The sequence below is a fragment of the Symphalangus syndactylus genome, chromosome 15, assembly GCF_028878055.3.
Source record: "Symphalangus syndactylus isolate Jambi chromosome 15, NHGRI_mSymSyn1-v2.1_pri, whole genome shotgun sequence".
NCBI classification, from domain to species: domain Eukaryota; kingdom Metazoa; phylum Chordata; class Mammalia; order Primates; family Hylobatidae; genus Symphalangus; species Symphalangus syndactylus.
The window spans coordinates 24,624,934-24,649,943 of NC_072437.2; the positions used below are offsets into that span (position 1 = coordinate 24,624,934).

The 25,010-nt window shown below is 40.2% G+C and overlaps 1 protein-coding gene and 2 long non-coding RNA genes across 4 annotated transcripts in view; 1 reads left to right on the top strand and 2 right to left on the bottom strand.

Annotated features, from left to right (window-relative positions):
• Nucleotides 1–25,010, bottom strand: part of LOC134732644 (uncharacterized) — a 186,563-nt gene that overhangs the window by 44,127 nt on the left and 117,426 nt on the right. The gene's annotated exons all lie outside the window — the stretch shown is intronic.
• LOC134732643 (uncharacterized) lies at nt 13,552–20,992 on the bottom strand. The gene is made up of 2 exons (XR_010115988.1): nt 20,898–20,992; nt 13,552–20,507 (listed from the first exon to the last, which is right to left on the bottom strand). It is a non-coding gene; the product is annotated as an uncharacterized lncRNA (long non-coding RNA).
• Nucleotides 21,492–25,010, top strand: part of RAP2A (RAP2A, member of RAS oncogene family) — a 33,696-nt gene continuing 30,177 nt past the window's right edge. The window contains exon 1 of one of the 2 annotated variants that reach the window (XM_055245090.2): nt 21,492–21,906. In XM_055245090.2, coding sequence (XP_055101065.1) covers nt 21,593–21,906 — 314 coding nt within the window. In that variant the 5' untranslated portion in view covers nt 21,492–21,592. The remainder of the gene's footprint in view (nt 21,907–25,010) is intronic. The other variant, XM_055245091.2, reaches the window with a different exon arrangement.

Here is a 25,010-nt window from a genome sequence, read left to right on the forward strand (position 1 = left end):
CCAGGTAACCAGCCTCTTCTGCAGATAGTAAGTTTTGATACAACCTGAGCAGGATTTGCCCCCCTTCCAGCCGACAAAACCCTTGTCCCCACCTCAAATAGATCCAAGCCAAAAACCTCTAGAGAATAAGAGGACCAGACGTAAGAAGAACACTAAGAACTGAGCTGGCCTCCCTGTTGATCTCTCACCACCTCATCAGAGTAAAATTCCAGCTGTCTTACTAAACAACACTAAACAAAAACTTACTAAAACTCAGATCAAGGCAACCTTCCCTAATATATCCTATTACAGAATAAAGCCCAAATTGCCTTATATAGCATTCGAGGCTTACTCTATACATAGGCTCCATCTACCTTTATCATCTACTTCTCATTATCTCCAAACATTGCAAAGTCCAGCCACACAGTATTATTCAATCTTTTTTAAAGCATCCTTCATGCTTTCCTACCTTCGTCTAGGCTTCCCTTGTTCCTTCTGCCTAGAAGACCCTCTTCTTCCTCTTTAAGCTCCCTGAAATCTTCTCTATTATTATTATTTGAGATGCAGTCTCGCTCTGTTGCCGAGGCTGAAGTGCCGTGGCCCAATCTCAGATCACCGTAACCTCCGCCTCCTGGGTTCAAGTAATTCTCTTGCCTCAGCCTCCTGAGTAGCTGGGATTACAGGTGCATGACACAACACCTAGCTAATTTTTGTATTTTTAGTAGAGACGGGGTTTCCCCATGTTGGCCAGGCTGGTCTTGAACTCCTGATCTCAGGTGATCTGTCCACCTCAGCCTCCCAAAGTGCAACTTCTCCATTATTAAAGATCCACATTTCAAGGTCCAAATCCTTCCTCAAATCTTCCAAAATCCCTAAATTCTTCCCCTGTGCTTCTATAACATTTTATTTGTACTTCTATTTTAATACTTATCATTGTCTGTCTTAGAATGATAACTGCAACTTTGCTCCTCCCACTAGACAGTGAATGTTTTCATTTTATTAGCTAACACATACCATAGTGCCTTCTGTATCAAAGATATGCAATGGACATGTGTTGCATCAATTGGAGATGAGATGAAAATGAACTACAGAAAATTTGCTCAGGTCTCAATTTTTACTATTTCATTTTATATTTATATTTAAAACAATCGCTGGTTTTTGTCACTAGGCCAAGCAGCAGGCTGAAAAGGAATGAAACCTTGAATTTCCTTTGCAATTTTGAAGAGGAAATCCATAGGTGACACCTTCCCTGACAAAGGAAAGAGGAACTAAAGGCCACAAGGGGTGGGGAGGAGGGGGCACGGAGGTCATAGAACAAAAGGAAATCCCATTTTCTAATCTCTACAAGATGGTCGTGTTGCTGATCTCTCCTGCTGCAATAGAGCAATAAAACATGTCCTGGAAGGTCAGCAGATGTTACAGCAGTGGGAAAAGCAGGATATAATTATCAATGATCAAGGCACTCAGTGGGTCCATCTCAATTTTCTCCTCTTTCATTCTTCCAACCAAATGATAGAAAATTGATGTCAATTCCAAGGCCACTTACGTATTTGTGGCACAATAGTGAATCATCCATTCAAACATCTTTCATAGTTATTTCCTAATGAGCTGACACTCTATGTGAAGGTTGCTGTTCATTTGTATAGTCATCCCTGTGCTTAAAATACTAAGGAAAACTTGTCCCTTCTTATTGGCCTCAAGGATACTGATTCCATAATGGTTATAAAAGGCACAGAAGTTGTGTTTTGCATGTCTTTTTCCACAAAATTCAAATGTCTAATTGCTCTTGCTTTTCAGTCACTGATTCAACAAATGGTAATGGAGTTCTTACTCCACTGCAATCACGGCGCTAAGAACTAGACGTAAAATGATGAGACACCTGACTTCACGGAACTTACTTTCCCTTCGGAGAGACAGACACCAATAAAATAATTCCATGGATAAGTGAAAATTTTATGGAAATCAAAAGAAGTTTTGTGGAAAGGATATGAGAATATATAACAAAGAGATCTTTGTTCATCTGGAACGTTAGAAGGCTTCCCTAGAAAATCTTGTACACTGAGATTTGAAGGTTGAGTATGAGTTAAATAGGGAATGAGGAAAGAGAATGTTCCAGGCAGGAGGGAAACAGCACACATAAAGACTTTGCTGCCTGAGAAAAGATGTTTATGAACACTGAGGAAAAACCAATCATTATGACCTCAGCATACTGAGCTCTCTATCTGCAATGCTATTTAGTGGCCAAGTCCCTGGGATTCTACAAGAGTATTCTATTTAATAAAAGTTCATTATTTAGCTGTTTGGAGAGCTTAAAAATGAAGACAGTTTTATGAAATTGGGTGACAAACATAAGTCTTAATATGAGGCAAGGCAAAAAAATGATGTGAATAGCTGAGTGTGGCCTGAAATTTTTGAGCTCAGGTTCTTAATTTGTAACCCATCTTTCTCCCCCCTCTGTCTTCCCCAAGTCCAGATGCATAGTCACAGGGCCTAAATCTTCCTTTACTATGCCCTTTCAAGTGAACGCAGCAGACAAAACACCACTCAGAAAGGATTTCATTAGCAGTTTTCTGAGCATTTTGTCACTGGACTATTGATTAAGCTTATTGAACATTTTGCTTGAGGATCCCAGGATAGAAACCAATGTTATTTTTTTAAATGATCAGCTAAGGCCAGGCATGGTGGCTCACACCTGTAATCCAAGCACTTTTGGAGGCTGAGGCAGGGGGATCACCTGAGGTCAGGACTTCGAGACCAGCCTCACTAATATGGTAAAACCCCATCTCTACTAAAAATACAAAAAATTAGCTGAGTGTGGTGGCACATGCCTGTAATCCCAGCTACTTGGGAGGCTGAGGCAGGAGAATCACTTGGACTTGAGAGGTGGAGGTTGCAGTGAGCCGAGATCGTGCCACTGCATTCCAGCCTGGGCGACAAGAGCAAAACTCTGTCTCAAAGGAAAAAAAAAAAATCAGCGAAGCAGAGGCTGGTGGGTCTTTTTACCTGAGGGTTCCTTTCTTAAAATTTCCAAAGTTTGTTTCACTGATTCAGAATGACTTTTGAAACCATTATTTAATTAATTTTTTTTTTTTACCTGCTGTCCAGCATGTTCTGATTTCTGCCTTGGCAGGAACAAAACATTAATCTCCTCCCATAATCCTGACATGCAGGATTGGCACCTTTCACTTAAATTGGTTTTCTTTTTAGCTGCACTGCATCCAACATCTTGGACCAACCATATCTATTTTTTTTAGCTTAATATAAGATGGGGTCAAACCTCTACTTCTTGAGCTGGGTTTAATAAATAAAACTAATAGCTGAGATTGATTACCCATGTAGACAGCAAACTATAACACCCAAGATGAATTGTGTAACTTGCAGGTCTATGACATGTATTAAATTTTGAGACATAAGATAAATAATTCATGTAAATAAGCAAGTGAGGACATCCAAGAATGAAGTCTGTGGTTATTCTTTTACAGCAGGTGAAATAAACAACAAATTTCATTAACTTTTGACTTAGGCCTTTTAAATACATTTTTACTAACCACTGCCTAGTTGAGACTGCTGTATAGATTAAAGAAATTCTGTTATCTGCCCTTAACTAGAGACATTTTAAATTAAATATCTAGACCCCTCAAAAAGTGATCACTACATTTACATCTTACTTACACTAAAGTTAGCCTACCACCTTGAGATTTAGAGAATTAAAGTCCCTCAGATAACTAGGGGAAGTTAAAAAACAAAAACAAAAAACAGTAGGTGTAAATGATAAGGTGCTAAATTTTTCTTCTTTGGTACCTGCCAAGTAGAACCCAGTGGATAAAATATGGAGTAAGTATTGAATGTTGCTTGTACTTCTTATATGCCTAAATTAGTATGCCTGACATAATAATTTAACCAAACAAGTTTTTTCAACTTGCAAGACAGGGATTAAAAAGTCCACTCATTCATAGGGTGGCTTCATGGTTTAATTAGATTTGAAGAAGCCAAGATAATCCTGAGACCCTCCAAGGAGGATGTATAAGAATTGATATGGTTGTTTTTCAGAGCATTTAATGAAGAACTGTGCCCACTTCCTCTGCCAACGGGATATTCCTGCCTGGGATCAGAGAGTGGTCAGATTTCTAAGCCATCAAGAACGGGACCTGTGACCAGGTGGTGTAGTTTTCTGGCCCCAGGGATACAAAGAGGAGAACTTCCAAGTCTTCCGTAGCTCAGAGTACTGGTACTAATTGCTCAGCTGTGGACACGATGCTTTGGTCAGTTAAGTACTTCCTCCCTGAGTGTCTACAAGGCAGCAGACTAGGTTTTTCTGGAATGTTCTAAAGGCAAAGGGAGTCCCTGCTTTCCAAGATTTACAGTTTGTGATGAGAACTGTGAGTAGCTAACCTGATGTTTTTTAATCTTTAGAAGAATTTTTATTATTATCCCCATTTTACAGATGAGAAAACAAAGGAACAGAAACAAGAGTTTGGTGATTTGTCAGGTGCAGCCTTCACCTCATTCTCCACCCTGCTGTTTATGGAGCTGTAAAGAGACTTGCAACTGAGGATTTCTTTGGGGCTAAATGTTGTTCTTCTCATAGGATTAAAGGTTAGCTAAACTTTACCAGGTTTGAATTTTAGAAATTCTCAGGTATTTGTTTAAAAGTGCTGGAATAATGTCAGTTCTGGGTATAATTTCTCCTGAGTAACCATACTTACTTGGGATAGAATCACCTGAGCTGGCTCAGTTTCTGCAGACACTGTATTGAGCTGCAATAACCAAGGAGTCCCTCGATACATACTGTATCAAACCAGCCTTTGAAATTTTTTGTGAAGATTGGAAATGAGGCAATGTTTTGTGTACAAATGTACTATTTAACCTAAATAGAGTAAAGCAAAAGTTTTATATAATCTGAATAAAGGAAAAATTTAGGGGAGTCAATGGGTGTCTTTGAGATCCTTCCAGCAAGTTTGCATCCACAGCCATCTGGGGGCTACTCCCTAGGCCTAGAGATCGAGTCACTCTATTGTAGCTCCACCCCATCCCCTTCCCCATCAAATATGAAACCAGCACCTTCAATGTCAAGCCCTTTACTCAGGGCTTTTTTTTTTTTTTTGCCTGCAATTATTGGTGTGTTTCCAAGCGGGCGACTTCTGCAGCACCCAGTATGGGTTATATGAAGCAAAAAGAAAACTGAGGAAACTCACATTTGTGTCATTTATTGGGTCTCAAGATCCCTGGAGGCTTTGCTTTCTTCTCTCCACCTTTTAGACTCTTCTGTTTATTCTACATATCATGCATGTCCAGGGGTTTTAGCTGTGCTCAGTGAGAAATAGAGAAAAGTGAATCCACTCCATCTTTCCAGAAGTGGTAATCCCCTCAACTTGCCTTTTTAAGAACTGTGGTTTTATACACAGAAGCCACTTTAGGTGGCTTTAAGTTCAGCAGCATTAAACACATTCACAGTGCTGTGCAACCATCACCATCATCCCTCTCCTGATCTTTTTCATCAGCTCAAGAAGAATCCTTATACCCATTCAACAACAATTCCCCATTCCCTTCTCCCCCTAGCCCCTGGCGACTTCTACTTTCTATATTTATGAATTTGTCTGTTCTAGATATTTTATGTAAGTGGAATCATACAGTATTTGTTTGTCTGTGATGAGTTTATTTCACCATAGCATAATGTCCTCAAGGTACATCCATGTTGTAGCATGTGTCAGAATTGCCTTCCTCTCTAGGGCTGATACTCGGCTGTGTGGATATAGTACATTCTGTTCGTCCATTTAGTCTGTTGATGGACACTTGTGTTGTTTCCTAACTTGCCTCTTTAGCGCTGAGAGCTGACGTGAGGGGGAGAGTGGAGGTTCGTGAAACTCTTTACCTTGGTTTGCCCTACTCCTTTCCCTCAGTAGTAAAGGCAGAAGAACAGAAAGAGCCTGACTTTTAGGATGCAAGTCCTGGCATCCTGGATCAATCTTCAGCCCGCTTTCCTTTAAGCAGCCTGATAGAGGCTACTATACAGCTTATGTGGTTGGCAGACTGGTGCTTAGTGACTTAAATAACCTTCCAATATGGATTTATTCACAATGAAATCTGATGCTTTTTAAATGCCAAAAAGGAAAAAAAAAAAAAAGGATATTGTGAGTCTGTGCACATCCCTGCTCCTCCAGGCCTCATCAGTCCCCGCCAGAGCACAGCCTTACTCTGACTGCCTGGTGTCATCACTGAGCCCCAGAGAACCAGCCATCCAAAACTGCAAGGGAAAACAAATTCAGGAAAACCCTACACGCGTCAGTGAATGTCTCTACACCAATCACATCTTGACTGAAGCTACCATGAAGGTACCCAGTCCTATAGTTCAGGCTACCACATAAAAAACGTACTAAAAGACTGTGGACCCTGAGGATCTGAGAACAGTGTGGCTCACTGATAGGAACTTGGACACTGTAAAGGCAAGCATACATCTGCATCCTGATGCACGTTCCATGTTCCTCAAGGGTTGACTTGATGTGGACAGAACTTCTTGTGGTGGCCCTCGTACTCCTACTCAAAAGTGAACCCTCCACAAATACTACCTGACCCGTTGTGATTATTCCCAGTAAAACAAATAACCCCAGCTCTTTCGCAAAGTTTAAAATTTGCAGTTTCACTGCCAGCAGGCTTTAAGGTTGGTGGTTTTAATTCAAGATACTAAGTATTTTAGAGTAGGAGACTGTTTTGTTTTCCCAAAATATTGTGATGGACTATATCACAATATATGATTGACTCTGAGATTTTTAGATCCTGGTGCTGCTACATAGTGATGGACTCTGAGATTTTAGATACTGGCTCTGGTTTCCTCTGTTAATTCTGTTCAGGAAAAAAATTACACATGGCATTCTGAAAGATGTGAAGACCAGGAGAAGTCTAATCTTCACTTATACCAAAATCTGGAGACTAAAATGCTGAGAAAGGGCCCTTGGCCCCATTCTAAACACTTGTAATTATTGAACAAAATATAGCAAATATAATTACATTAAAGCCGGGATTGGAAGATAGAATGGGAAATCACTAGATACAGAAACAGAGAAGAAATTCAAACCTGGAGTGGAAATTAGGTAGTGAGGTTAAGGCTATCCACAGGGCCAGAGGACCCCAATTTAAGTGCACGGCTTTGAGGAATGGAGGCAAGTTGGGATTTTAACACCCACATGCTTCTGATAGGTCCCATCTCAGTCAGGGAGCTGGAGGGCTGGGCTATAGCCAGAAACTTTAAGGAGCTGTCAAATACATGAAGGACAGACTAGAAGTTGGCAAAATAATAATAATAATAATAATAGCAATAATCTACTAAATCTAGATCCCTCTCCTCTGGAAGAATTGGGTGGCAAACTTAGGATTCAATTGGAAAAGGCCTCAGAAAAGGATCTCTTGGCACGAGAAAATTCCGAATCTTTACTAAGCAAAGACCCTTGTCTGGGTCATGCATTTGTCTGTTTTCTAAAAATTAGGATTAATTGAAACAAAGCAGGTAAAAAAATCAAGTTGTGATTTTTTTTCTGATGCACATGAATTGGATCATCATCATCCACATTGTCAGTCCTCATTAATATCACAGTTATAATTCTCTAAATGTGATCACCAATACTCCATGCTAGACTTCTTATAAACAAATTGTAGGAGTGGCTTCTTCCAAAATAACATTTACAAAACAGGTAAGTGAGGCTCAGGTAAAACTGTTGTATTACTGATCACCCTGTTGTACTTCATCAATAATATGATTAAGAGCAACTTAACATTGTGATATGATGTGGCTGTGTCCCCGCCCAAATCTCATCTCGAATTACAGTTCCCATAATTCCCTCACGTTGTGGGAGGGACCCAGTGGGAGATAATTGAATCATGGGGGTGGATTCCTCCATACTGTTCTCGTGGTAGTGAGTAAGTCTCATGAGACCTGCTGGTTTTATAAGGGGAAACCTCTTTTACTTGGCTTTCACTTTTCTCATCTGCTGCCTGCGAGACGTGCCTTTCACCTTCCACCATGATTGTGAGGCCTCCCCAGCCAAGTTGAACAGTGAGGTCATTAAACTTCTTTCCTTTGTAAATTGCCCAGTTTTGGGTATGTCTTTATCAGCAGTGTGAAAACGGACTAATACACATTGTTTGCAGAGTTTATCAATCCAAGCCTTTGATTTCACTGTCAGGAGCCCTGGATGGGTAAAACACATCTGCAGCCCTACTGTGAATCTGAAGCTGTTAGAATTCTCAGGAGTTATAGTATCATGACCGGTCCATAATGGTTCCAAAATGTCCACGAAAGACATTATTCTCAGTGGGAATAGCACAGTGCTGCCGTTTAGCACAATGCTAAACCCACGGCATGCTCATGGGTTTGTTTTCTCAACTATTATTCCTCACTTATAGTCACTTCTGAAGTCTACATGCACTATAAGCTCTTCTTCTGGAAACATCTCTCACCTCCTGTTAAACGGAGACTTTTAATTTCTCTTCTCCCATATTAACAATAATAAGAGTAACAATAATGCATATTATTGAATATACACTAGGACTTGTGCCATGTGATCTATACACATTATCTCATTCATCGTTGCAGATGAGGGAAGAGAGACTCTGTGAGCCTAAGTAACCTCCCAATGTCATACATCTAAAAGAAGAAAGAGGGCTTTTGGGTCCAGGTGTGTTTGACTTTGATGATGACTGTAATCATGGATGTGCTTCCATCCGACGTAATTGCTCTCTGTGTCAATAAAAGACAATATTGGGAATAGACAAACTCATTGGCAATATTCTTAGTTATAAGAAGGTGCAGTACACATTTATGACCTAAATATTCAATAATGACACTAACCTTCTAATAGGAAGAGGAACTAGTATTCATTGATCATATACATCTATTTATGTGGTATATATTTGATACCTTCACAGACTACACATCACTTAATTATAACATTACTAAAAAGTAATTATTCTTATGCCCATTTTACAGTTGAAAGTACTCCAGTTTAGGCATCCAGGATGGTTTGGAAACCTTGGCAAATTCACAGAGGAAATAAGTGGCTAGATTGCAGTCCAGGTGTTTGTTGCTATGCCATGCTGCCCAGTATGATTTTATAATGTGTACAAAACTTATTCACAATATTCTTTCATGGATATTCATATTCTCTATCTTGTATTGAATATGAATCAAAATAATACAAATTTCTCCAAAAAGTAAAACTCTTGGATAGATGTGTCATTGATTATAGACTATTCAGTGCTGAAAGGGATTTGGAGTTACCCATTCAATTGTGAAAGTGAAGAAGCTGAAGCCCTAGAGAAGCTCATTTATACAGCTAGTGGCTCGTGGTGGGATCATGGGCAATACTCCAAAATGGCGGCTAAAATTTGATTTGGTCAAAAACCATGCCAAAAATTGTTGGGCTTCCCAATATGTGAGTTACTCAGAAACCAAGAATGCAAAATCTAAGAATTGGGTAATACTATCATCCAGTTTGCCTGGGTCAGTTCCAAGGCCTGCTTTCATTTTATTATTAATAGCATCCCGTTTTACTCCCAAAAGTGTCCAAATTTAGTAGGTAAATTATATGGTCTAGCAGTTTCATTTTCAAGTTAATTTAAAATATAAATACAGCTATTTTAGACATTATGTCAAGTTTTAAAATGTGACCGAGGCTATGATCCAGAAGCCCTGAATGCCCCTCCCTGCAGGTAGGACAATAAGGAAATCCTTGCATTCACAGGATCCCAAGTACTGTCTTAAAGAGGAACTAGATGATTTCATATTACTTTTCAGTTTCTCCAGATGACAACTGGAGAATTGTTGTTGCATAAGGACAACAATAAATAGTTAAGTTGAAGCAAACCACCTCTCTGTATTTGTTGAATAGCTGCAGGAAATACTCAAATCCTCCTAGATTGTCCACTTGTTGTGGGGCTGGCACGGGGTTCTATGTCTGGGTCTGTGAGATAAGCTGATCCCAGGCCTCATGTCACATGACCTGGCTAGTGCCTGGAGCTTTTGCACTGCATCTTGTTATTAAACCTGCACGAGAGACATTTCCAACATTACAGAAAGGACAAACTATCTCCTCCAGGGAATCTGGCAGGACCCTCTAACTAACACTACCATAAAGCAGCTCCAGAAGCCACTGTCATCAGCTATATGCAATTAGGTTCTGAAAAATTATTGGGCCATAATTTATAATTAATGCTGACAAACTGACAATAGAATGCTGTTCATTTCCAATGTACTCCTAACAGAGATATAGGAGAACATGTTCTAACAGGATAATTTTGTCTTTTTCAGGAAACTTCTGGTTGTAATAGAAAACCAGAAAACCACTGAGACTAACTTAAAGGAAAATTTAGTGTGAAAATTTAGCGTAATGTTGGGGTGGAGGCGGGGATCTCAATGCCAATGGTAGAAAATGCAATTGTATCTCCTCATGAGTAGGAAAGCTCTCAGGAACTAAGTGAGCCATCACTACTTCTCTAAGAATTGACTTTTTTCTTTGACATTTCTCTGTAGATTGGCATTTCTGCTGAGTTGTACACAGAGCCTATCAAAGGCTTTCCCAGTGTGGCTTTCCTTACTTCCTAGTTCAAATGCCCAGCCCCACCCTCTGGACTCAAGTTCTAAATTCCTAGGAGGAAACAAATCTTACTGGCTCATGAGCTAGGCACCGTGTGCCAATGACCACATCAACGATCTATGACCAGAGAACTCATGTGCTATAAACATGGGTCCCCTGGAGCCTGACAAAACTCCCAAGAAACCTACAAATGGATAGAGTCACGCGCATTTTTATTGTATGTCTCTAGTACTAAGAATGCCTATTTTCTATTTTTCTCAAATACATCTGAAAATAAGTTGGGCATATGGGCACACAGAAGCATCATGTTCTGAGTAGGTAGTAATGCCATTTTAGCACACTCAACTGCGCCTCTGAAATCTTCTGTACAGAAGTAGATTAGATTGTGTAATTCATGAGAACCATGCCAAAAGCTCCCGACCAAGGCAGCCACTGTGAACTCACAATGAGGAGGCTGGCATCTTTTATTCTCTCTCCTGTCTTCTGTCATCTGGATATTCTTGCCTCAGCCCCTGTGAAGGTTCTGTGCCTCCCACCATCTGTAAGCTTTCCTATCCTGCCTATACCAGCCCTCAGCTGGAATGTAAAAGGGGGTCTTTAATATGGGGACTGAAAACATCATAGTTTCCTTAGGCAGCTTGTCAAAGTCCTGCCAATCAGATATCCTTGATTTCTAAGCAACAAGAAAAGCTACTGAAATTTTAAGGGGACACAAGACAAAACTATATCAAGGACATGTGTAAGTTTTTATGTATTTTTCTAATTTTTTTTAACCTTGATGATTCATATCTTTTAAAACTCGTTTGCCTTGGTGATTTGTTTTATTCTTGTTGGTTTTTTTTTTAAACCAGTTAGAATTGCCTTATTGGCTATTTTTGATTCAAATAGAAGTGGAAGTGATTCTTTTTAAGAATGATTTCACACACAATGAGATAGAGAAAATGGGAGTTTTTCTATATTTTCCATTACTTTATCACATTCAGCAGTTGTTTGTGTTTTAGTATAAGGATTTGGTTAGAACATTAAAAATGATTGCTTACAGGATGAGACCCTGTTGCAGTTCTTGTGAATTAAGCCTATGTTACTGTTTTTTGAAGAATAATACTGTTTAAAATTTCACATTGTTACGATTTCATATAGTTTAGAGTTTCAGTTCAAAGTTGAAAAACACATTGATTCCCCTTCAATAGAGAGAATAAAATAATTTGAAAATTATGCATACTTTTCATAACATTTAATGTTTTATATTTAATCCAATTCATTCAACATTTATTGAATATATACTATTGACTAAAGCATAATAAAGATTAGAAAGATGAAAAAACTTATAGATTCCCCACCCTGCTCCCCACCAGACATCCATGAGTCCATATACTAGCTGAAATGACAAAGATAAACATAATGCAAGACAAATTGCAGCACATATGAGAAGAAAGGTATAACGTTTTTGGAAAATATGGTGAGAGAGAAGTTTAAGGAAAACAAGGGGAGGTGGAATTTAAGTTAAATTCTGGATTTGGGGTAGGCCATCTCATTAGTCAGTATCCTCGGTAAAAATTTCCAAGATCATCAGTTACTTTAAGTGTGACCTTTACTTCAGAAAACACATAGTATTGTTAAATTGATTTTCAACCCAGAGGCAAGTCAGAATCATTTAGAAGATTTTGTTCAATACACACATTCCCAACCCTCCTTCTCCCAGACTATTCATTGATGAGACTTGGGAAGGATTTGGGCATTAACAATGCTCCCCCTACCCCAACCCTAACACACACAGACCAAGACAAAGTGTGAATACCACGGCGAAATCTATTTAAACAGATGTACACCAATGTGCAACACAGTTTCTGAAAAAACTTATTTTGAATAATGTTAAAGTTTCTTGAAACGATCTATTTGACCCTTCAAACTGGAAATGTATTAATACAGATCATTTTTATTTAAAGTTTTCTTATTTTTATTTAAATTTATCTTGTATGTATTTATGAAATGTACTTTAGTCCTTCTGGAATCAAGTGGAGGAAAAAACCAAAATAGATATGTTAAAATAGAGATCATAAGACTAATGGAACAGACTCCTTGTGGAAATAAAGTAACAAATAATAAATGAGACCTAAGGCCATGCCAGAAAAAGTTAAAGTCACCTACCCCTACCCTTATAGAATAAACTATGCTATAATTGCCACAGGTTTTTCTTATTCTCTAGCAGCTAAACAAGCACTGGCCTCAAGATAAGCAGTATTAAAACAATGGTAGCTCACTAAGCACCAGATACTGACTAACTGACCCCTCTGTTCCACAAGCCACAGCTACAGCTCTGATTGGACAAAAGACTGATTTCAGTAACTTTCTCCTGATAAGAGACCACTGGCCATCTTCTGGTTCTGTCTGGTTTACAGAGGCTGTGCACTGAGTGCCTTCATGTCCCTGCTTCACCTTTTGACATTTAGGGCTTAATTGGAACGCATTTAAATGTGAAGTCTTTACCCCAAAGTGAACAAGGGATGCATGTAACATCCATGTTTGCTTACTATTCATGCACATGCCCCCTCTTCATGGATATTTATAGCTCCTCCTACAATCTGTTAAATAAATATACTTGGCCAATCCATTCGGCATAAATTCCTATCTCATCCTCCCTTGAATAACTTGCTTTTGGTCTCTGCCTGAGGTTACACTTCCCAGCCATTTAGGATGGCCACCCTGCTGGCTGCAACTCTTGGTAAGAAATAAAACTCTCCTCTCCAAATTTAAAGATTTCATGATTTAAGTTGACAGGTAGATGGTAGCTATCAAAACAGAGAGCTAGTTAATGTTCACTATTTCTATGTTTGTGAGAGCCAACATTTAAGGAGTATTATACAAGGCATGGTTAAATGTCTTACTAAGCCTCAGCCCAGCCTCCACCCTATCAATCACATATCCAGATAGAACCCTCAGGCTTAAGAGAGTCTACAGCCCTAATGTAAAGAGCAGCACCGAGCACTTTGAAACTTTGCAACTTTAATATAAAAATATTAAGAATCATAAGCTTACAGCACCACAATTTGTCCATTTTAGCTCCTTTCACTTTGTCAGTGTGCAGTATAGAACTGACTTAATCCATTCCAGCTTTGAAACTAATTGTTGCTTATATAATTTAATTACATTGACAGATTAATATTTCTTATGTAATTTACATGCATTGTTGTATCTTTTCATTGGAAACATTAGTTTGCATGGAAAATGGCCAAAATCTTTATTAAAAACCTAATAAACACCAGAGATCAGTCCCCAAAAGAATGTAATCAAGACAAAGTATAAGAAGATACTTTAACTTTCCTTGACTATTTGGTACACCAAGGAAATAAAAAGGCTTACTATTTCTGAAATGTCTCCCTCAGCTTCTCTCATTCAAATGTAGACTCTGATCAATTTCACCATCAATGCCATTGCACAGAGATAGTGCTTTGACTAAGTAAACAAGACATCTTTTTCAACTAGTGCAGCCTAATGAATGTGGTTAATAATTCCTTAAGTGACTAATATTTTGTAAGGCTGTGTGAGAAGCATTAATTAGGATAAGAGTAAAAGATGGTGTACTGTTCTGTGAAAAGCAGGAAACTGATTTTTGAGGAGATAATTCTAGAGAACAGGATGAGTAACTTCCCTTGACAAGATAACTGGATGGCTGCTGAGAAGAGTCGGATGGTCCTTACACCATAACTCCGCTCTGTCTTCCCCAAGATGCCTCCAAACCATTGCTGAACACAATAATGTGAGAAGCAGAAGAGAAATGGAGGGAATCAGACAAGGGATGCAGCTTCAAAGTTTAAAAAATTATTGTAATCTCATAAAAATTGAAAAGTATTTGAAATAAGTTTAAGAATCTAGTAATTGTAAAGGCTGTTATTTTTCATGTTACACCATGTGGAGTGATTAACCTTATTGAAAAAAATTAATAAGTATATGACAAAAATACAGTGGATTTCCATGGCCTCCTTATACTTGCTCTGGGCACATACTCATGCCATGACTTATCCCCCAATTTAAACTATTTTCTTCTATTTTACTTTCTTCATTTTCTTTTTCATCCAGGTAAGCATAGTTGCATGCCCCAAAGTGGACAGACTGATGGTGCAATTTAACTGTATATCTCCTACTTACATTTTAATTGGAAAAAAATAACTTTTACATCAAAAGACTAAACCCTAAGTGCAAAATTTCAGACAACAGTCAGTTGATAGAAGACACGCTTTTTCAGGTCTTTCCTGGCACTCCTAAATTCCAGGTCTAGAAACTGCCATTGACCTTGCCTGTTGCAGACTTACTGTTTTTGAGATACAAGCTTCTTTGGAGATTAGACCAACTTTGGAGGACACTTACATCAACCTCACCTTGATTTGGGGAAAATCCTTATTCCTTTCCTTTTATTCTCATCTTCTCTGTGTTCAAAACCCAGGGTTTTTAGAAGAAATGTTATACTCCACTCAATTGCTCATTTATTTACAAACATTTTATGAATTCCCATAATTGTTTTTAGGCGATGTGCTGAATGCTGGTAAAACAAAAATGAACAAAGCACTGTCCCTTTCCCCAGTCACTGGAGAAGACAGTGCAATCGTGCTATTGGTATTAAGACAGAAGTCTGTTCAGGGTTACACTTGGGGTCACAAAAAGTGAGTGGTAAACCCTACCTCCAGTAATATCAAGATGTGTTCATATACCTACCATAGCTTAATTTAAAAAATTCTTATATTTGTATAGAAAATAGCATTAGAAAAATTAGTACTATAACCATATTTGACCAGAAACCACATAATGCCTAACAAGTTCTGATTTTTATTACAAGTATTTATTATTGTTGCTCTACTATTACATTTGGCACATCTATGGTTTTTTTTAATTTCCAAAATGCTTTGCTAATCTGTAACTTACTATTACTTACAGTTTTTTTTGTGGAAAAGATTTTCCTACAGCAAGGTACAAAAAGGCATTCTAGTGAAAACATTTTAAATTACATTATTGACCCAAAAGACTATCTTTATGTATTACTGTTCTATTGAAATTTTTCTTTTCAATCAAATTCCATTCATTTCTACATAATGCATGTCAATAACAGCTACCATGGAAAAATAACCACAAGCAAAAACTGTTTTTCTACCTGTCTTCATTTTTTTGCCATTCCTCATGTTTCCTTCTATTTCTATTTGTGAAAGTTTGAATCCCTCCTTCTTGATGCCCTTAAATCCATAATTACTTCTTATGACAACTCTTTTGACACCCACATTATAAATTATTCATTATTTTGAATGACACCTTAATTTCAAATGCACTCTTGTACTCCTACTTTGTCTTCTGTATTTTTCTCTTATATTATTTTTATACCTTTAAATAATCTCGCTTTGAGACTTCTGGCATCTTTCTTTTTCTCTGAGAGATGCCCCTAGAACGCTGTTGCTACAGGGATTTTAAAAATCAAGTGATTCTGGTATTTCCCTTATTCACTCTTACTTCATTCCTGCTTTCTTCCTTTGTTCTTCCGGTTCCTTACATCTAGAGTGCTCTCTTCTGCCCCATCTAGCCTGTCCTTTGGCCACTTCCTTCAAAACCTGATACAATATTAATTTCCTTCAGACAACTCTCCTGGACTAACCTACTCCAATTTACTGTTTCTTTCGACCTCTGGGAATGTCAGTAAAAGCTATACATTTCATTCTCATTTACTTGGAAAGTGTTTGTTTTTGTAATTTCATCCAGTTATTTAGTTACATATTTTGTAATATTTTATTATTTATATAATTACTATACACCCTTTCTAATTCCTGATTTTTCCTTCTTATTAGTTTTAAGTATAACCATTATTTCATAATATAAACATGTAATTGGTTGCTTAATATCTGTCTCTCCTGCTAGAATACAAGCTCTTTTGGCTAATTGCTTATTGTTGTAACCCCAGAGCCTAAAAAATATACACAGTAATTACTGAATTAATATTATAGTATCTTTGAAATATCGTTCGGATATTAGTGAAATGAAAGTGCTCACAAATGCTTGCTGATTTTTTTAAGCCCCATTTTGGCCGGAATCCCTCACACTTTTTGTAACAGGTGGGATGTATTTTGCTGGAAGATGCAGAAAACCTTACCAACACAGACTTAAATTGAAAGACACCAGCTGTTTACTTAGCCATAAGTCCAAAGGTGGGCAGTTCTAATGTTGGTTTGACTGTCCAATGTTGTCATGCAGGACCTAGGTTCTTCCCATCCTCCTCCTTGGCCATCCAAAGTTGCTGGCTTTCTACAGTATTGCACCATAATGTCATAATGCATCATAGCCCCCAAATGGTGGCTACATTCTCATATTTCAATGTGTAAAGCAGGAAGCAAAGAGAGTGACATCAGAAAATGGGGATATTTCCTCACTCTTGTCAATATCCTAGAAATCCCTCCAGCCCCAGCAGCCTTCTCCCCATTCCAATGACAAGAACTGAGTCACGTGCCTACTTTTGGACTAACTGTGGGCAGAGGGAAAGCAATGCTATTAAAGTCCAATCCTGATTCATCCCAGCTTCTTTGGCAAAAATAAAGGGAAACTGCTGGGTACGCAAGCAACACTGTGCCTGCTCTTCTGCTTTGTTAAATGAACCACACTGAAGCTCTGTTTTACACAGAATCCTCTAGCTCTTAAGATTCTTCAGGCTTTTTCTTTTCTCTGCCTACATTTTAATCATTACGTCTTTTCTTTCAGATTTTTTTTCTGATTAAAATGGCCTTTTGAAACATCTACTCTCTCCACCCATACGTTTCTTTTATTGAGTTGTTTCCATACTCTTAATTTCTGCATTCTAATTCCTTTTCTTTTCAAAAGCACTGAGAAATATCACATTTTTAAAAGGAAGAACAAAGTTTATTTTGCCCCTTTCTTTCCATTCCACATATATACTGCAGATTCTCAACTGTATTAGGAGCCTCACAGGTCAAGAAACCATCGTCTGCTCTCCTTATAATTGCCAGCAGCGTTTCACAGGTGCTAAATGTACTTGACGTGCCCTTCCCCTTTATAGTTAATCAGAGGCATGCAGGCTTTAATAAGAAGTATTAGGAATCAGGGTTTTACAGTCAAAAAGTACCCCTCGCATTACAAACATCCTCTACTAATTTGTTTCTATTAAATTCTCTGCATATTTGCTTCTTGCTGGTGTCAGGAAGTCCCAGAATACAGTGTATTTCCCACTTCATACCACCTTTTCCAACATCTTTCACAGAAAGAAAGGATGGACCTGGGTTTCCATGGTAACACAAGTGCGATAATTGAAGGTATCTGGCTATAGGTGAGATAACTCCCTTTCAGATTTAGTGGAGAGAGGAGAAATGAAGATTTTCTTTTTTTTTTATTCTCCTGGCAATGCACTTCGGAAACTAAAGGGATCCTGCAGTGTCAGTTACTGCGTTAAGTTTTCACTATCTTACAGATTACAGCTCTTGGGAATAATTCAAATTTCTTTTATTATCATTTTTATTTTTTATTTCCCACAAACGAATGAAGATATAAGTTATTTCTATAATCATCTCAGAACAGTTTATGCTGGCATCGGAATGAACATGACTAAGGGGTTAGAAAACAGACATCCATCTCCCACTCAAGTCCTCTAAATTCTCTACACGTCCTGACATCCTTTTTATAGCAGCTAATCTTTCACCCAACATTTCACATACAGCCACAAATCAGGTAAGTACCATCAATTAAGCCAGAATAGGTGAGAAAATATGCTCCGACCTGTCATGTTTCTTTGCCTCTTGGTGGTTAAAAATCAACCTTTATGGTACTGAGCATGAAATCTGAGGCCTGTCAATATAAGGCCTGTAAATAAATGAGCTGTAACCACCCCATGGGCTGCAGTCTCTATACCCCTTCTTATCGAAAACGTCAGCATTGATGAGAGGTCAGGGGAAATAGCCTGAGAAATGTCACAAAGCTGTCCTACTCTGTATTATGCTAAGTGGAGTGACTACGGAGCCCACTCACTATTTTTGTGACAGCTTCAATCCAGAGCTTCTCAACATCTAGGAACCTAGGAGTCATGAAAACAATTACTTAAGGTGACCTTCTGGACCCACAATCCCAATGCAAATTTCTCAAAAACATAAATCACTGGAACTTCATTCCTTGCAAAGTAAATGGACTTAGAGCTCCTCTGTAATGCAAGGTACTAGATGAGTTGTCATGATCTAGAGAGAAAGCTTCATGCTTCCTGGCTCTGTTTAACAAACCTAAGAACTTCTTATCACCAAGATGCACAGTTAGAATCTTAAGAGAGACAGTGTGTCTTTCCTTGGAAAAGAAGTAGAGCTTCTACTAACCTAAAGTAACCATGAATAAGCATACCAGTTTTACACAAAATATGAGACTTCTGGAAAGCTAGGTGAACACCATACTTACCTACATCCTCTTGAAACATCCCTGCCAAAGTAGCTCAGATATGAAGCATCCATGTACAGTCTTTCAATTTTAATTCACTATTTCATATTACTAGCCTAGGATGAAATAGTAGATACTCTTCGGTTCCAATTCCCTTAAAACAGTCCTGATTCTTAGTCCTTTTTATTAATATAATACCTTCACTGCTGATTCTGGTGGCTCAGATAGTACCATTCATATTTTAATGATGTGTAATCAAGAAATGCTGAGTAATATTTCACTACATACACATTTTTAAATTCAGAGGACATTTGTCCTTGATAATTTTAAATGAAAACTTGGTGTGTGTTCATTACAGCAATGTAATGTAAACATAAGTTATCCATTCTAATATAACGAAGCTATAGGGAAATAAGAAACTATTAAATTTGAGTAGTCTTTGTAGTAGTTGGACTATCGACAGAAAAGATGGTGAAAGAATACCTGGCTTTTAACTCAGACCAAAATCCCCTCTGCATGATGACCTTGTGGGAAAGAGGAACGAGGGAGAGGTATGCCAGGCTCTAACAACAGAACTACAGAAATGTGTTATTCGCAGGAAATGTGCGACAGTAACGAACAGGTGAGACTAGTTTGAGAAGGACATAGTTTAAAGAAAGTAAACCGAATAACCAGTTACTGCAAAAAATAATGCAAGAATGCTTGGGGATGTATCGTTTCCTAAATTTGATGTTACGGGTGGAAGAGGGTGTGTAACTAAGATGCAATGCTAGCTACAGAACGCTCAGTTTTAAAACTTAATAGTGAAAGAAAAAAATAATGTTTTGGGAGGAACGCCTGGAAGACCCATGCAACTGCTGCACGATGGCTCCTTAAGGACCGGAACATTTCTCACCCTGAAGACAAAAGTCCCTGTGTTCTCGATTCAGCCCACATCCCTCAGCACCATTTCCAAGCCCATCATTTAGGCAGAATGCCACGGAGACGACGTTAAAAGTGGAATTCATCATTCTGGCTTGCAACGCAGCTTGTTCTTTTGCCAGAACAGGGCACAGCAACTGGCTCCTCAATCTCTGCCCCTCCCAAACACCAGCAGCCCGGCCCTGTCTCCATCCCGCCGGCCTCGGTGGCAAGGGGCTCGCGAGCTCTGGTTGGCTTGGCCGAAGCTTCCGTCACTCGCCAGCTCACCTACGATTGGTTGGCAGAAAGTGCGCGAACCGCCCCGCCTGGCGAGGCACTGGGAGGTGGGCTTGCGGATCCTGCGACTAGCGTTTTTCTCGATTAGTTGAAGGAGGAAAGTCACGTGGTATGGGGACCCTCTCTTATAGGTCGTGAATGGTACCTTGTGGTGCAGAGACGTGATCTGGTTGGCTAGAATGAATTCCAGCTTCCCACTAGATGCCCCTAGCTGGCTGTTGCTATGAGGTGTCCCTGGGCCTTCCGGCTGCCGTTCGGGATTCTGCTCTCCAGGTTTTCAATTCACCCGTGGCTGACAGGGCGTGGGAAGAGCTCGACTTCTGTTCGGCACTGAAAGGGGCGGGCCTAGAAGAAATGTGGGCGGGTCCAGAGGGTTGGTGGGTGGGACCCCGGCGACGTCAGAGGGCTTGGACCCGACTTCCGTGGTGTATGGCCGCCTCCGACTCGCCCCTCTGGCGCGCGGCTGGGGGGGGGGCTGTCATCCTCCCATCAATGTCCTAACGCTCCAAAGCTTCATTTTGTTGCGTTTACACAACTTCAGGCAGAAGCCTGTAGGTGCCCGTCCCCTTAAAGCTTTACATGCTAATACAAGATAAAACCAAAGCTCTAGGAGTGCTGACAGACTGGGTGGCATCGGGCAAAGGCCCTCGCGGCCCCTCTTAGGCCTTGGGCATCTCTCTCCTTCACTCCCCGCCTCAGGGTAAAGCTTGGAGGTAGCTCTGGCCCCTCTACCACCTCATCCCTGCCGAATTCTGAACGTCTCAGAAGCCTCAGGTTGACGCTGGCTCCTGGCTCGGGCGGGAACTGCGCATGCTCGGTACACAGGCCCTGGGGTTTGACTGGGCGCGCAGGGTTCGGCGCTGCTGGGCGGTCGCGGTGCTTGTTTATCTCCGCGCGGGCAGAAGCTTCCGAGCCGCGCAGAGCCTCTCGGGAGCGCTCGCGGCCGGTCGCCTAGGAGACAGGGCGGGGGCGGGGCTGTGCCGCGGGCTCCACCCTGGCCGCCGGGCCCCGCCCCTGGCCGCGCTGCGGCTAGGGCTCGGGCGCGCGCTCTAACGCTGGGGGTAGCGGCGGCGGCGGCGGCGGCGGCGGCGGGCGGGGATCTGGGCGTGGAGGCGCGAGGGGCGGGGCGGGCGGCACTGCGGGCCCGCGGCTCGGGCGGCTCCGGCGGCTCCCGCTCTCTCTCTGCTCGCCCTCAGTCCCACCCGGTGCCCACGGGGCCGCATCGCCGCCCGGCTCGGCCCATGCCCAGGGCCGCTGCTCCCTCAGTTGCCGCCGCCGCCGCCGGCGCCCAGGGGGCCGCCGCGGCTGTGAGGTGGGGGCGGCAGCGGGAGGCGGCGGGGCGAGCCGCCGGGGCCGGGGCTGGGGGCGCAGCGCGGCCGGCGTAGGTCTATGTCGCGGGCGGCGGCGGCGGCGGCGGCCGCGGAGGGACGATGCGCGAGTACAAAGTGGTGGTGCTGGGCTCGGGCGGGGTAGGCAAATCCGCCCTGACCGTGCAGTTCGTGACCGGCACCTTCATCGAGAAATACGACCCCACCATCGAGGACTTCTACCGCAAGGAGATCGAAGTGGATTCGTCGCCGTCGGTGCTGGAGATCCTGGACACGGCGGGCACCGAGCAGTTCGCGTCCATGCGGGACCTGTACATCAAGAACGGCCAGGGCTTCATCCTCGTCTACAGCCTCGTCAACCAGCAGAGCTTCCAGGACATCAAGCCCATGCGGGACCAGATCATCCGCGTGAAGCGGTGAGCGAGGGCGCACGGGGGCTTGGCGGCTGCACCCCGGAGTCACCGTCCCGGGGCCGGAACTCCCCGCGCGGGGCTCCGGGGAAGGGGCTGTTTGGGGGGTGGCTCCAAGCTGGAGGCTTTCCTATTGTCATTCTGCTCCTCTTTCTCAATCTCAAATTTGAGTGCTTTGTTTCACAACTAAAATTTGGCATCGTGTTAGCCTACAGAACAGCTCTTTGTCTCTTGGACGTTGTTAGCATTGCTCGTACAGAGCCCTCAAGGAAACAAAGTTTAAAACTTGCAGGGGGGAAAGGGGTGGATAGGTTTGTGTTGGGAAGAGAGGAACTGTGCAGGTGTAATCGAGACATTTGCAGACTGAACAACAACAACAATCTGCCTTGGCAATGTTTGACAGCAAAAATCGCTCACACACCTATACAGTAAAGTCAAGTCCAGAGGAAAGAGACCTTTCTCATCTCGTTAAAGGTTTATGGTTCCAAGGCGTTTTACAAAAATGAAGTCTCTAATTTAGTGCAAAACTTTAAAGACAGATTATCAAATTATTTGAAGACATCATAAGCTAAATGGGGTTTCGAGAATATTAACATAGAGGAGTACAAATAAGCCATTCGCAGGAAAAGAATACAGCTTAACTTTTTTGTTTTTCTTTTTTTTTTAATATAGCCGCCTTAACCCCTTCCAAAAAAAAAAAAAAACCACCACCACCACCAGTTCCTGGAAACAAAACAGAAGCTTCTTCAAAAGTGTGACACAAGTATTAGCTAATTTAAAGTTAATGTTAATAAGCCTTTATATATATATAAAAATTCTTTTCTAAAGTATACATTTTGGAAATGTGGCTGATAAATGATTTAACATGTTTGTTTTCTTTTAAATTCACTGAATATATTTTTCCGTGTAATTTTAAGCATTAGAAATGTGATAATATCTTAGTTCAAAGTTCTGGCAAATTTTTCTAATTATCATTTAATTACACATTACTGTTTTATCTAGTTCTTGTTAATGCCTGCTGATAATTTTGGTGTCCTTTTTTTCCTGCCTTACTCTACCTAGAGCCTAAATCCGAAGACCTTTACTGAAAGATGGTTGTAAGTGCACCGTAGACACAATCACATTGTAAGTCAGTTTGAGTCCACTCATTTTGAAAGAGCAAGGACCAAGTTATGTGTACCCAGGGGATGCTCAAAAATTCATTACGAGTAGTGGGTTTTTAATGCAACCTATGAGATCAAAGAGAAGGCTGTCTCTATTGCTCCACTCCCCCTTAACTAATTGAGTATGCACTTTAATAGCTGAACTAAAATTGTGCATGTTATTCATCCTTGTGTTAAATTCCAAACTAGAATAAAGCAGATATTTTCGTGGTCTCTGCTGCTAAGATTTGTGAATTTGATAGCTTTTTACTTCTCCAGTATCATTGTCCTAAAGTTAAATGTTTATAGTTAAGAGTTGAACAATTCTGGTGTTAAACTTAGTATGAGGATGGCATTTAAGGGGCTACATTTAAGTTACTTAAATTCTTATTACCCCCTCCCCCAACCACTCTATTAAAAAGAAACAAACAAAACCAACTGCAGGGTAGTCTGATACATTGCCACATGTCAATGTTAGGCCAAATGCATACATCAAAAAATAATCTGAGTAAATGCCCCAACTGCCTCACCCTTCACATTTAGATATATATGCTTAAAGATATGAAGATGCAGATATACACTGATAAAGCCACATACCCATGGCTAACTTCTTGACACAAGCCTAGGGAACAAATATGGCAAAATATTATTGGATAATATGGTCTACATAATTTTGTAGTTTCTTGTAATTTAGTGCAGATTACTTTTCTCAGTTATAGTAATAGGTTAGTCTAAACTCAGTATATTGGAGCAATTTGTTTATTTTCACTATGACCCAGAGGAAAAACAGAGTAAAATTCTGCATGCCCAGATATCATTTTACTCAGTAGTCTCAGTTCTAGATATAAAAATATCATTGATCAGCTGAAGTAGAGTTCATAAATTCTCTTCACCAGAATTCAACCGTTGTATTCATAAGAACCTCTTGGACCTCACTTGTGTGTCTTTGTAATATGGTAGTAGTAAGGTATTTTACACTTCATCCTAACCCCAGCGTCTGGCTTCCCATCATTGGTGGAGAGGACGTGTGAATGCAGGTGGCCTCTTTACTAGTCTTTCAGTATTTGATATCTACTGTCAAATTCAGTACTCAGCTTTAGGTCTAGGTCAGCACTTTTCAGTAGAGATATAACGCGAGCCACATACGTAATTTTAACATTCCTAGTAGCTGATTTTTTTAAAATAACATAAATATGTGGAATTAATTTTAGTGTATTTTATTTAACCCACCATATTTAAAATAGAATCATTTCGACATGTCAATATTCAAAAATTATTAATAAGGTACTTTACTTTTTTATACTGTGTCTTCGAAGTTTGGTATGTGTCTGACCTACCACATCTCAATTCAAACAAGTCATATTTCAAGTGCTCAGTAGCCGTATGTGGCCATAGGCTGCCATATTGGACAACAGAGGTCTAAGGTGTATATGATTTGGGGAAATGCTTATTTCTCTAAGCTTCAGTTTCCTTATCTGTGAAATAGAGATTAGCATGCACCTTCCAGAGTCCTTGTAAGAATTAAATGAGATAATGTATTTTAAGATTCCCAAAACAATACCAGTACACAGAAATTGCTCAAAAAATTCTAGCTGTCATTCTTACTTTAATAACTTTGTCATTTATCTTCCTTAAATTTTGCCCTTGATATAAATGTGATTTTAGGATAAATAAATTTGTAATTGCGTTTTGGAATTCATTACTTAGTATAGACAAGATGAGACTAAAAAGCAATGAGGTTAAAATAATCCTTGGAAGAATTGTGTTGGTATTCTCTTGAAATATTTTCCCTTATGAAAGATCTGATGGGGGGCATGAGAATGAACATTTAACTTCAAGTACAGTGTAGCAATAATGCATAGCACTAATGCATAGCCAAACAACGAATGGAGCTTTTCATTTTTCATTTCAAATAATAGCAATCATTTTCAAGGATTGCTATTACTTGAAATGCTTCATTTTTAAGAA